This window comes from Chelonia mydas, chromosome 4 (genome assembly GCF_015237465.2).
Source record: "Chelonia mydas isolate rCheMyd1 chromosome 4, rCheMyd1.pri.v2, whole genome shotgun sequence".
NCBI classification, from domain to species: domain Eukaryota; kingdom Metazoa; phylum Chordata; order Testudines; family Cheloniidae; genus Chelonia; species Chelonia mydas.
In genome coordinates, this window is record NC_057852.1 from 84,874,597 (window position 1) to 84,889,521 (window position 14,925).

At 38.7% G+C, this 14,925-nt stretch overlaps 1 protein-coding gene across 4 annotated transcripts in view; it reads right to left on the bottom strand.

The window, feature by feature from the left end:
• Nucleotides 1–3,542: 3,542 nt before the first annotated feature.
• SLC7A2 (solute carrier family 7 member 2) overlaps nucleotides 3,543–14,925 on the bottom strand; it is a 115,568-nt gene continuing 104,185 nt past the window's right edge. For all 4 annotated transcript variants that reach the window (XM_043546161.1, XM_043546160.1, XM_007062688.4 and 1 more), the window contains exons 10-12: nucleotides 14,519–14,685; nucleotides 13,061–13,169; nucleotides 3,543–11,654 (exon numbers count right to left, since the gene is read on the bottom strand). In XM_043546161.1, coding sequence (XP_043402096.1) covers nucleotides 11,470–11,654; nucleotides 13,061–13,169; nucleotides 14,519–14,685 — 461 coding nt within the window. In that variant the 3' untranslated portion in view covers nucleotides 3,543–11,469. The remainder of the gene's footprint in view (nucleotides 11,655–13,060; nucleotides 13,170–14,518; nucleotides 14,686–14,925) is intronic.

Below are 14,925 nucleotides of genomic sequence, written 5' to 3' on the forward strand. Positions count from 1 at the left end.
GCTTTCTTCTAATTGCACGCAACCAAACACTCTAGTCCCGCCCCTTCCTGGAGGCCCCGCCCCCTGCCCCCCTCCTACCTGGACGCTCTGCCCCCACCTCACTACATTCCCCTTCCTGGGTGGCTCGCTCTCCCCCACCCTCACTCACTTTCACTGGGCTGGGGATGAGTGGTTTGGGGTGTAGGAGGGGGCTCCAGGTGGGACAGAAGGATTTGGAGTGTGGGAGGGGGCTGTGGGTTGAGGCAGGGGGTTGAGGTGCAGGAGGGGGCATGGTCTCTGGGCTGGGGGTGCAGACTCTGGGGTGAGGCTGGGGGGTTCAGGCTGTGGGAGGGGGCACTGGGCTGGGAGTTAGGGTGCAGGGGGGTGAGGGCTCCAGATGGGGTGCGAGCTCTGGGCTGGGGCCAGGGATAGGGGTTTGGGGTGCAGGAGGGGGGTCTGGGCTGGGGGGGGCTGAGGCGTTCGGAATGTGGGAGGGAGCTCCGGGCTGGGGCAGGGAGTTGTGGCGCAGGAGGGGATGCGGGCTCTGGGGTGGGGCCAGGGATGAGGGGTTTGGGGTGCAGGAGGGGGCTTGGGGTGCAGGATGGGGTTCTGAACTGGGGTAGGGGATTGGGTCGGGTCATGGGAGGGGGTTCGGGGTGTGAGCTCCAGATGGCACTGACCTCACGCAGCCCCAGCATTTCCCAGGGATGGAGGAAATCCACACGGCTCCTGGGAAGCAATGGCATGCCCCTCTGGCGGGCAGCCAGGTGGCTCCAGGTGCTGCCCCCACAGCTCCCATTGATTGTGGTTCCCTAAAGATGTCATGGCACACCCTTGGGACCCACATAACTGTCTGTAAGGGCAGATTTTATCCCTGTGTTACCTATAGCTTGATTAAGCAGTAACATACTACTCAAAATGATAGCGATGGAAAACAGAAGGCACCTGTTACCTTATATTGTAAAGAAAGCTTTAAAAAAGCCAGTGGCAAGCACAGTAGTTTAGATTGTAGTGTGTTGAGGAAGTCGGTGAGAGACGTTTTCTTTAAGCCCAGGACTTGTCTGAAAAGTAACTACAAAATGGCATATTAGGGTTCCATGTTCATAAGTACAAAAAATTGTTTTGCTTTGGTTTGTTTCTAACAGCCCTATAAATATGTAGAAACTGAAAGTCACACTGGGTTCTTTCCTTCTTGCAAATCACCACTAGTAAGAAAGGATCTGCAGACCAAATCAGTCTCTTGGTGACACCTCTAGAACCCCTTTATCTTGAAACTGTGTCATCAATAACACCTGCCCAGGGCTTCCAGTTGTTTTGCACTGGTGTAACTGATTGGAACTTATAAACACTGTTGCTGATGCACAAGTCTCTTACTTTTGACATATCCAAATCTTAAGAACCAAATTCTACCATTACATGCAAAACATGGAATGCCCATTATCCATCAAAGCTATCCAGAAAATTTACTAGCAGCATTAATCTAAACCAGCTCTGATATTTTTGGATTTTTTTACATTACACTTGCATTTCAGAAAACCCATTGCTGCATCTTAAAATAGCCATAAACTCTAGGATCCTTAATCTTCTGCAGTGTCTGTAGATAGCTAGAGCCATATGTGGCACTCTAGCATATCAAGTAAAATCCACATTATCTTTTGTACCATATAGTCTATTAAAAAGGTTTATAAACCTCAGCTTTCAGACAATGATCTGGATCTGACAGCTCAAAAGACATATGAAACTATACAGAGCAAATTCACTTTGGAAATGTTTACGCGTTCACTTCTAACAATGTATTTGAATGTCTTTTGGAGTTTTCCACTCTTGTCTGAAATATTAGTGTGATTCCTAAAAGGCTTTTCGTGTCAGGTTGTCCTGTTTTTTATCCCCATGTCCCAAGGCCTAAATAGGAAGGTATTTCAAAATGAAGGGTAGTTAGATACTATATTAAGTGTAATATCACTTGGAAAGAAAATCTCATTGTTTTGAAAGTAAGCAAATCTGGAAAGGTAATACATTTAACGTTACATGATTTAATTTAATATTAATATATATTGGATAAAACCAGATTGTATTGTAATCAGATTTTATTTTACATCTCCTGTTTGAAAATGGCCAAGTAAAAAGTAATGTCTCTGTTATTTTGAAGCATCTGCTATGTCATTTAGTTGAAGCAAGAATTAAATAGTGATCAGACACATCAAAAGAGAAAGTGTTTTATAGATTCAAGCTTCCAGGCTTTTCTGGAAGGTCATAGTATAGTGGACTATGTTAACAGCAGTGAACTTTAGTAATAAATATAAATCACATGCAAGGGCCCAATCCTGCAACAACATACATGTATGATTAACTTTAAGCATGTAAATAGTCATACTGAAGTCTTTGTGGCATCAGAATTTAAATCTGCTACTTGCAGAATGACTCAGTTCAAAGGGTTTGCTAAAGGAAGTGATGCTGGTAATTAGTAGGTACCACTGCACCATTTGATTCAGTAATAGAATAATCTCCCAGCATGGAATTAGACAGCATTGTGAAAGTGGAGATACTGGGCCAGCTCCTCACCTTGTGTAAATTGTCATAGCTCAGTGGAAGTCAATAGAGCTCTGACAGTTCACAGCAGCTGAAGATCTAGCTCACTCTTTTTTGCTTGATATTTAAACCAGATGTATTTTTCTCATTTATGTAGGACCTTTCATCCAGAAGAATAACAAAGTATAAAGTCGTTTGAGAAATTTCTTGAAAAAAGGTATTTCAAAAATTTAATAATATAAATCTTTTGTCGAGTGATTATTTTTATGTTAGAAGACACTTTGTCCCAGATCCTCAAAGGTTTTTAGGTACCTAACTCCCATCAGTTTCAATGGGATTTAGGCATGAGGATATGGGAAATTGTATTTACGCTGTATATATTTGTTCATTTGAGGAACTCAAAGCACTTAACTATGCTGAATAAATGCTGTCTCCATTTGTAAGAAAGGGAAATGGAGACACAAAAGTTTAAGGCCAAAATTTTCAAAAACAGTCTCTAAGCTTGGGTGCCCAAATTGAGACATCTTCAGAAGTGTTGCACACTGGCTACCAGCTGAAATTTAATGGGGACTGTGGGTGATCAGCACCTCTGAAAATCAGTCCCACAGTGTCTTAGGATGGGCACCCCACAATGGAAGCATCAAAAATCAGAGGCTATGTTTGTAAGTTTAAGTCTGTGATAGAGGCAGAATGGTACCCTGGTCTCGTGACTATCTCATGTTGTATCCGTTTTGATTCCAATTTACCTTCTTGAAAAATATAAGCTTTTAGCAAGAAAACACAGCTGCTTATTGTCCAACAGAATGCTCATATGTATTATTATGCAATACATGTTAAAATCATAGATGAGTTTATTCCACACTGGAGGCAATTTATAAAATCGTAACATTTGATAACAAGAGTCACATAATGCACACTGAATGGCTTTCAGTCACTGTAGATCATTCTGCCTTACTTAGTAAAATCTGTGGTGTATTTTTTGTACAAAGACCTCAGCAATCATTTTAGAACACAGGATAAAGCTGAAACTTATATCCAGTACATGCAAGTGATTTTTAACTTTATTTGAAAAAATATAGAACAAATGCATGATGATTGTCCTACGAAACATATGTTACAGTGAATAAAACAGCAGCAGTATAATTTCCATCACAATTCTATAGCAACTAAGAATACTGATAATATTCTACTGCAAAAGTGAAAAACCCAGGCACCATAAAGTATTTTAATTCTTACATACATTCTAAACACATTTTTACATTAATAAAAATTAGTTTTTTTAGACTAAAGCATTAGACAAATATAAATTTATATATGAAGCTCATCATTTTATCTACATTTAAATGCAGAGCAGACAATAAAATACACTTGAAATAATTACTGCAATGTACATATAAACAGTGATAGAGCAAAGTTCCAAAAGACAGAAATACTAGCGTTTTTAAAAATGATAAAACACAAAAGTATTTTAAAATGTATTAAACAAATATATTAAATGCTTTCCAATCTGCAAACACTAAAGGAAAACAATTCTCCTAAGCAATACAGGGCCAAATCCTGTTAACCTTAACCCAGACTCTGCCCAACTTATACTGATTTCAGTGGGAGTTTGCCTGAGATGGGCTGAATGAAAATGTTCTAAAGACATCAGAATTTGCCCAGCAGACAATAAAAAGCAGCATTTATGCATACAATTCAGTCTTATGCATGCCTGTACAAATGTCCTTTAACTTGGTTAGTGTCTGAATAATTCCTAGAATCAAATCATAAACTGTGTTCGGAGGGGAGTAGAGACATGATTGCAATTAGTTTTGGAAAAGCCAACTGTGAAAATGAAGAGGCCCTCAAAAAGCACATATCAGGAAATAAAATATTAAAGCTACAGGAGACTAAAACAGAAATAAGTATCCTATGTTATGTGAATAACCTGTTGAGGAGTACGGCTGTGACCCTGCAAATAACTTTACACTCTGCAAGTAGTCCCATTGACTTCAATGTGTACATTGCACATTGTAATTTGTACCCTTTGCAGGACCAGGGCCTAAAAGCATTAAAGCGTTTGTAACCAAAAAAGGATCTGTAAATACATATGTGAATTAAATTCATTTAGTATGAAAGGCATCCCAGTGTTGAAGGCATCATGTACTACTGAAGTGGCGTGCAGAGCCTTGTGATTGCTTAATGCACTGTGGTAGATAGATTTCACCCCTTTTGCTTAAATCTTTGAGTATTCCAGGATGCATGGTGTACAGCCAGTATAGGTACTTGGTAGAGCACTATTACTTTAAAAATAATTCTGCCTTTATAAAGGCATACTGCTGCATTTGCAGGGATAGCTTGGAGGTGAGGGGTGATAACATATTCATTCACAATCTAAGACTTTATTAAATATCTGTAACAACTAGTGTGTGTGTTGTGTCAGACTTATTCGTGACAGAGTCATTTGCAGTTACTGCACAGCACAGCTGTACAATCGCTTAGTTAAATCTAAAGGATAATTGCCTAAATACCTAACCATATTACCAAAGCAATCACTCGATGTATTGCCACTAACACTTTATTGGCAGTTAAAATAAACTGCAACTTACAGTGACATAGGCATGATAACAGTTACATAGAATAAGTCTGTTTTGCACTAAGGGAACCCACTAATGCAGATACAGCAATAGGTTTCTCCATTAAAAAAAAAGGCTTCCTGTGACAACAGATTTTTGACAATACTACACCATTTGCATAGATACTGAACAAGTTACAATAACGATTAATCATGTTTTTAAAAAAGCAATGTGTAGACTAAGCTTTCATTCCATAGGATTAGTGTTTTCAGTTCATCTCTAAGTAAATATAAAGACACGCATGCACACACACACATTCAGTATTTGTTTCCTACATACCATTTCTTACATATTTCTATCTAAACACCTCTCACGTGTAAAAATTTGTATAGTTTTTGTCCTTTATATGTCCTGCAAGGCAAAAGTAAGTTGAGGACAGCTAGAACCTTGCAGTGTTGGGCCTATACTGCATACCAAACCTAATGCACATATTTTACTTGATTCTTACAGTGATATTACTTTGCTACCTACTAGTAAAGGCACGATCATTAACTAAACAGAGAATTATCTTTGTACATTAGAGAAGGGAGCTGAGAAGATCTGATGATGTTTCTTTAAGTTGAAATTAAGTCAACTAAAAATATAAGTTAAAAGTGATTTCCAGTACTATGCCTGCTCCTGAGCCCCCTGGGATATCTGTACAATCACATTTTACTGTTTTTTAAATGTCTTTATTTCTCCCCTGTTGTTGTGGGAAATATCTATGCAAACAAAAGGGGAAACTGTTTATACACAAAGTGCTGTCAAATACACACAAACTAAACAAACTGAAAACAAAATTTCTTTAGTCTTTCAAGATTTGTCAAAATCTTAGGTAGCAATAATAGGTAACACTTTTCAGTCAGAAGTGTTATTAACAGTGTCCCTTCTAAGGAAAATTGCAGTGCAACACAGAAATTATTTTAATCGCTACACTGAATTACAAAGAGTAAATTACCAAGGCCTAAAGACAGCCACACAGACACAGATATTCCCCTCTTCCCCTTCAAGCAACCAAGTTTAGTGCAATGAAGTAAATGACTCCTCCCTCTAGGTCACAGAACTGCAATAGCACTTAAGGCTGTGATAACACTTAACTCTCCTGCTCTGCTGCTCATTGTAAAGCAATGAAGTAACCAGCCCATGTTCCACAAACAAATTTGGTTGCACAGGGACACGCAAGGAGCCACCAGAGGGCTATGCTTTACTGTGCATAGGGTGCAGACCCAGACATGGACTCTTCATACATTTCCTCTCTACCCCAACAGGACCGGCCTGATTGCACTGCATCAGCAGCCCCTAAAAAGCTGCACTGAAAGAGGTAGGATTTCCTCCAAAAAATGCTGTTTGACTATGCTTTTAAAATTGTATTTTAACAGGAAGCTGCTGTCTTGACAGTTTAGTGATGCTGAGTAGGACAGCAAGTATCAGCTTCTCTGTTTCAAATAATGAAATCAGAGATTTTCAGAGCTGTTGTAAAAAAAAGTTCTATATCTAAAAAGATGATTTAACAAATAGCTGAATACATTCTTTTTTAAAATAGTTATTTCTAGCTTCCTCCCAAAAGCTTTGAGAGTCTTGTATTTCTAATAATTTCAAATGGTGAATATGATGTTTCTGTCCTACTCTGAATCAAAATGGGCCCCTGATGGAAAGTATAAGTGAAATGTTAGACCTAACTGAGACAGACATCTTTTTTTCATTCATTTGACAAGATATTGAAACTGATCAGTATTTCTAAAAAGCTGTGAAAATTCCTATGTTAATATTCTTATTTAGTAAACATTTATCTATCTATATTAGTGTAATAAGTCACTGGGGTTTTCCTTTAACTGCATCATTCTGAATGATGAGTGACAGGCCCATCCAACTACATCTAAAATCTGTTCTCTATGGTATATGATTTTAAAAGTCTGAAGAAAGCGGTTACATTAAAAAACAAAAAAAACATTAAACCCATCGTGGTGTTCACTGGTTTAACTGGACACACAGTTAAACATAATTCCTAGCATTTCAGGGATTAAGGCAAACATTATAATACACACTAGAATAATGGATCTTCATTCACCTCTAATAAGATTTCTAAACAGGTATTCATATTTTATAATTTCATATTAGAAATTTTATAAATATAGGGAGCCCAAGTCTGCAAGTTTCTCTCCCCACAAAGGTCCCATTAAATCAATGGATGTTTTAAAAGAAAGATAAAATCTCTTGAAGTATCGATGATTAATAAACTGTAAATACTATTACATTTTCTAAAATATATTAGTTACACACACATTATGTAGAAACAAATATGAGCAGGAGTACTTGTGGCACCTTAGAGACTAACCAATTTATTTGAGCATAAGCTTTCATGAGCTATGCTCAAATAAATTGGTTAGTCTCTAAGGTGCCACAAATATTCCTTTTCTTTTTGCGAATACAGACTAACACGGCTGTTACTCTGAAATATGAGCAGAGACTAATGTCAGTTTTCCTCTACACAGATAGTATTTTTAATCCACTTAGTAGTAACATCCTCAAAACTGAGACAAAGGAATTTCCATTCCAATAATAGCGTCTTTCTCTATTTCCAAATAAAAATGCTTCTAACTCAGAAGACATCCCATCATGTATGTTAAAAAATGCTTCCAAAAAAAAGGAAACCAACATGTGAACTTTGATTTCTATTTTGCTGAATAGTAATAGTAAAAGCTGTTATCTAACATAGGGTCACATTCATTCCTTTGAAGATAATAGAGTTGCACCCACCTACCCACATGAACTTTTGTTGGGTTGTTTGCTTTCCATCCACTTTCCTAGCACCTTTCCTTCCTCCTCACCCAAACTACGTTGCTAATCAGCTTCCCTTAGTTTAGTGGAGTTCTTTTCAGCACGCACCCTCTTGTTGTTAATGGTCAGTAAGGGCCGCTGGTGCAACAGCACAAATCCACCCCTCCCTCCATTCCAGGTACTGCAAGATATCCACTATCCAATCCAAACTGAGGGGTAAAGGAACAAGCTCAACATTAAAAACCAATTCCCCTATATGGTATCAACACATTTCTGGTTCTGTGCCAAGAAGCTTTTATATTTTTGTGTTCACCAGGGTTTGTGCACATGAGCTGCTGCTAACACTGGATTTACTTTTATACCTAAAAAGTAGCAAGAATCCAATGCCGCTAACACATACACACACACACACACACACACACAATGGCTTTCCACCTTCTCTATGAAATTCTAGATGTTGTAGAAGTGTAAAGATGATTTTTAATATCAGACAGCATAAGTGTTTGAAGACACCTGTCAAAACTGTGTTCACCGGGTCTTGCCTTACAGTGAGTAAAGGAGAAAACTAACAGCATAATGTACTTCAGCAATATTGTCCTTTAGATTGTAGGACTATCTATTTCCTTTAGTCAATGGCAGCATTCTGGATGCTCTTTGCTTACTATTGGGAACTTATTTTTAATTAATAACACACATTTTGGCAAAATAACTCCACATTTTGAAATCCTCCATAACTAACAGTGACACTTCCCAACTATTTAAGCCTATATACACTAAAAATATTTAAATGATTATGTACCTTTGATAGGTAACACATCTTTGCTTTTACACTGAAGAGAACACCATCAAGATATCGTTCATTATGTTCAAATTAATTATTTATTCAGTATTGTCATCACAACTTGCTTCCTGGCTTTTGGACATCAGACCCATGTGCACTGTGCTGATTATGTATGGTTGCTTGCTCTACTATCATTGATATTTATTTAAAGGGTAATAACGAACGGAAACATTTGTTCGGGGGGGGGGGCTCAGACTTTGCAAATAGATATATTTCAAATTTAAATCCTACCATCTCTGAAGATACCCTGTCAGGATTGAAAATAAATATATTTAAATAAAAGCTTTGCCTCCATGTTTGTCCACCCTCCTCCTCCTCTCTGTGCAAGGAACTCTAGTACCACAGGCACTTGTTTTCTCGTCAAGAAGCAATGTATGCAATCAGACCCCTCTCCCCCAATATGCATATGATGGATGAGGAGGAAGAGGGAATTTAGCTGTGAAGAAGAAAGCTTTTAGTAATGCTATACATAAGTACTAATTACAGACATTCTCACTGAGTTCAATAGAGCCAGGATTTCACTCTGTGATTTCACTCTGCTTCTGAATTTTTCCTTTAGCACCTGGAGTAACTTTGGAAGGAAAAAAATTCAGATGTGACTTCATATGAAACAAAATAATATTCTTGAATACTTTTCCTACAGTGTATCATTGCTCATAAGCATCTTCATAGTCTGAATGATGCATATTTACTTACTGGTAAGGATAATTGAACATTTCCTTACTACTTTGATATAAATATATTGTACTCTACTTTGTTAAAAGTGTCTGATTTGTGCTGTTACCATTTGTAAACAAGCTTTGCAGAATATTCTCTAGACCAGTGGTTTTCAATCTTTTTTCATTTGAAGACCCCTAAAAATTTTGAATGGAGGCGTGGACCCCTTTGGAAATTCAACCTGTGGTCTGCAGACCCCTACCCTAGAAGTTTTACACTGAAAACTGACTGAACAGAATTCAACAAAAAATGCTGCATGTGCTCGGCACAGTATAAACTCTGGGCTTCTATGGTTACGGTAACACTTCCAGGTTTTGATCTGTAGATGGGGGTATTCGCATACTTTTGATTGATCAGAAAAATGGAATGCCTTTACTGGGATCTGAAACTTTATTTTCATAAGGAGTCCAGTGGCACCTTAAAGACTAACAGATTTATTTGGGCATAAACTTTCGTGGGTAAAAAACCCACTTCTTCAGATGCATGGAGTGAAAATTACAGATGCAGGCATTATAACTGACTCATGAAGAGAAGGGAGTTACCTCACAAGTGGAGAACCAGTGTTGACAGGGCCAATTCGATCAGGGTGGATGAAGTCCACTCCCAATAACAGATGAGGAGGTGTCAACTCCAGGAGAGGCAAAGCTGCTTTTGTAATGAGCCAGCCACTGCCAGTCCCTATTCAGGCCCAATTAATGCTGTTAAATTTGCAAATGAATTTTAGTTCTCCTGTTTCTCTTTGAAGTCTGTTTCTGAAGTTTTTTTGTTCAAGTATAGCTTCTTTCAAATCTGTTATAGAATGCCCGGGAAGATTGAAGTGTTCTCCTACTGGCTTTTGTATGTTACCATTCCTGGTATCCAATTTGTGTCCATTTATTCTTTTACGTAGGGACTGTCCGGTTTGGCCAATGTACATGGCAGAGGGGCATTGCTGGCACATGATGGCATATATAACATTAGTAGACGTACAGGTGAATAAGCCTCTGATGGTGTGGCTGATGTGGCTGGGTCCTCTGATGGTGTCACTAGAATAGATATGGGGACAGAGTAGGCAACGAGGTTTGCTACAGGGATTGGTTCCTTGGTTAGTGTTTCTGTGGTGTGGTGTGTAATAAATCTGTTAGTCTTTAAAGTGCCACCGGACTCCTTGTTGTTTTTGTGGATACAGACTAACACGGCTATCTCCTGATACTTTATTTTCATAGTCACCTTTCACGGACCCCTTAGAAATAGTCTGTGGACCCCCAGAAGTTGAAAACCACTGCTCTAGACCTACTCCCAATTAATCTCGCACTAGTTCCCTGTAAAGCAATAAGAAGGAATTCAATATTTTAATGATCAAAGAGTACGGTCACTTTGTTATTCATAAAAAGAAAAGGAGTACTTGTGGTACCTTAGAGACTAACAAATTTATTTGAGCATAAGCTTTCGTGAGCTCACAAAAGCTTATGCTCAAATAAATTTGTTAGTCTCTAAGGTGCCACAAGTACTCCTTTTCTTTTTGCGAATACAGACTAACACGGCTGCTACTTTGAAATTTGTTATTCATGATACCCTATCAGACTGTGACAAAGTATTTTAATGAACAGGGATAAGAAGAACATATGAAAAGCAGTTGCTTTCCTCATAAAATGTTCAGGGCCCTCTTTTGTAAGCAATCCTAAAATTCTTTATACTTTATGATCACCAATTAATTGTATATAATTGTGCAACCAAAATTTTAGCATAGCAAAGGTACAGTTATGCCCTTGGAAGTCTGTCCTTCCCCTCATCTTCCTTGATGTTTTCATCTGGGACATCAATTTATCACTGAAGAAAGTCTTCATGATACTGGATCTGAAGTATCCAAGAGGAATTAGCAGCTAGTCCAACATGTCAGTCATGCTTTGTGGTAGGCACTTGCAAGATGCACAAATATAAATTATTGTTAATCTGCTGGCAGCTACCTTTTGACAATTTCGTTCAGCAACTACATTCGGTCACAGTTTACTATTACTTAAGAGACATGCACGTTAAGGTTGTTTGCAAACATTAACATTCACTTGTCCTTTCATGTGTAATAAACCGAGCATTTTCATCAACATGTTCATCTGCTTCTTCCACAGGGTTCTTTTCCTGTATTCCACTATTTTCGGAGCAAGTATCTTCATCTTCCTCATCTCTAGGATGACCTTCAAGACTGTGTCTGATGCCATATGCAAAGTAAATAAAGAAGCCTTCCAAACAAAAAAAATACTTAATAGTTTTTTTCAGGCAAACACTGCATTAAGAGTGATTCCCAACCCCCTGGATAACTGACACCTTTTACCTGAACAGTTCCCTGCCTATGGTATGCAAATTACTACTAGTACTTTAGGACTTTGTGCCTGGTAATGTAGCTCTTCCCTACATTCAAGACAACTGGCAGTGCTGGACCCCAATGCAACATTTCTGTCTATTTCCCAGTCATTTGTGTATGCTCTTATCCGCACTGCTAATGGTGACCGCTGCCTGTAATTCATGACTGCAATACAAGTTTGGAGCACCAAAACTGACTTTGCAGTCAGTGTATTTTTCTACAATTCAAAAGTACGGCAGTTCAGAGGAGAATGATACACAGAGTAGTAGGAAACAGATACAGTAGTTGCAAATACTCCTCTCTCTACAGTTTTGACTATAATTATTAGAAAAATACTGATCTTGATTTTACATCTTTTTCTCCCCATGTTTTCTGGCCTGGCTTACAGGCACAGTCTCTACCAATTTAAGTAAATTGATTTAGAAACTGAGCTAGTTAAATCAGTGCAACCTCTTCATGTGAATACTCTTAAATTGGTTTAACCAACTTAAGCTACATCAATAAAAAGCACTTTCTTAAACCAATTTAAAAAACTGTCCATATAAATTATTTGCACTGATTTAACTAACTCAGTTTCTAAACCAATTTGGTTAAAATCAGTGCTACTGGTATGTGTGTGTGAACAAAGCCTACATAGATTTCTCTTTCTCTGCCACTACACTCATTGAATCCCAGCTAACCTTTCAGGAGCATTTTGACACAACAACCACTTTCAGCTCTGATTTTGTATTTACCATAGGGTGACCAGATAGCAAGTGTGAAAAATTGGGAAGGGTGGGGAGTAATAGGCACCTCTATAAGACAAAGCCCTGAATATTGGGACTGTTCCTATAAAATCAGGGCATCGGGTCACCCTAATTTATCAAAACAAATCCTGAGAATATGTTAAATATTCCCTGTTTTGATTTTGTATCACAAAGTGAGTTGAAAGTGCTGCCTCTGAAATAGAGTAGGCAGGCAGAAAAGATTTACCAAACTCAATGTTAATGCTTTCCAGGCCTACATATACATCACCTATATTTGGAAGACAGCAGTAAGCTAACTGGAATTAGTCCTGTAGCTTTTATGATTCCTGCTACCTCACAACCGCATGTGCAGTTTTGGCAGCAGGTGCATACATCTTCTGAGGTATGTTTTTGTTTTGACTATTGATATCATTTGACATTTATTGAAAGAAAGCTTTTTATTTGAATAGTTAAAAGAAGATGATTAAATCATTCCTAGAAAGAACCACAAGAGAGGACCCATCAATCCTAATGTAAACAGTTGTTGTAAAGTACCTACCAAAAGCCATCCAGAAGCTAAATCTGATCCAAGTCTCTCCACTTAACTGTACCATCAAGTAAATATTCACCAAGATACTGAAGGATGGCAAAAATGGCAAGAATGGAACCTAAGGGGAAATAGTTTGTAAGATAGTAATGTTTTTCAAACCTTTCCGCACAATAAATGGCACATTTCAGTTTTGTAATACAAATAAAGGGACTGGCAGACCCACTCACCAGTGAGAGTAAGACTCTTTTCCTGTTTAGTGTAAGGGTTAATCACTAGTTTCTGCAAAACTGTTAATCACGAGTTACGCTTTCATTTTTAAAAAAAGGTTTGGTCCCCACAGCTGCAAAGAAAACCTTGTCAATTTGCACTGAACATACAGCAATGCAGTGCTGAATTCCTGAATTAATCTAGGTGGGCAGCCTGAAACAATACTTATTTTACTGATTTAAATTTATATTCAACAGCCTTTACCCACAGCTCTCAGCACACTTTATAAATAATTAAAAAGGATAACATGCCTCAATAAAAAAGCACACTCCATTTATATCCCTGTCCTTCCCAAACACCATACCAAATAGCCTCCCATACCTCATCCCATCACTCAGTTCATCTCCACTTTCCTAACTGCCCATTAAAAAAAAAAAATCCTTGTAGTGTATGTGAAAGACTTATTCATACTCCAAGGAATCATGGCACACAGTCTAAGGGCAGGTCTTCACTACCCGCCGGAGAGATACAATCGATCCCTGAATACGCTCCCCGTCGACTCCAGAACTCCAGCTCACGAGAGGCGGAAGCGGAGTCGACGGGGGAGCGGCAGCAGTTGACTCGCTGCCGTCCTCACAGCCAAGTAAGTCGACCTAAGATACGCCAACTTCAGCTACGCTATTTGCGTCGCTGAAGTTGCGTATCTTAGGTCGACCCCCCACCCCTCCCCCGGCCCAGTGTAGACCGGGACTAAGCAACTGGGTTTTTGTGCTAAACTGCTCCTCCAGGGCTGGGAGGGAGGAACTCTTCCCTCTAAGTTACAGGCTCTGTAGTAGTGAAGCCACTCTTCAACTGCTATCCCAACCTTAGGGCTGAAGTGGCCTCTGTGCTGCTTGCCTCAGCACCCGCAAGTGGTAGGGAATAGCTGGTGGATCTCTGTACTAGGCAATTTACCAGCTAATACCACCAATCAGTGGTGTGCAGCACTGCGGTGTGAAAGGGGTATGGTGCACCCTATGCAAGGCCTCCTCATCCAGTCTGCAATGAAATCATACTAGAATTGATCTGAGACCGTCTAGACAATGGGGTGGTAAAAATGCCTAAGACCTGTCTACACTAGCACTATCACCAACGGAGGTACAATAGTGCAATGGTGAGACACATTGTCTGAAAAACACAAGCATAGACACAGCCACACACACACACATAGTTTTATTAAAACAAATTTAAACTCTGTATTATTTATGTTAACTTACTCACCATAAAGGCCACTTTCTGCTGGCTCTGAGGCTGCCTCCAAATGGTGAGAACTATGACTATGAAGAGTACTACCAACACAGCAAGAAGACCAATGCTCCAAGGCTCCATATTAGCAATAAAATGAATCCCATATGTGGTCAGAACACTCAACCCACACACAAGAAAAGCTGTGTGAAAAAGAAAATAAGAATTGGAAGGAAGTCAAACCTCTCAAAACTTTTTAAATAAACATGCAACTTAATATGATAAAGCAGATCTTTATCAGTAGAGACATTATCAGATGTTAAAATGAAAAAAGTCTGTATTGACAAGAAAACACTTTATTCTGCCTTATTTTTGACTGAAGGAAAATAAATAAGATTATGGAACAAACTATAAAAATCTGTTTTCCTACCAGAATACTTCAT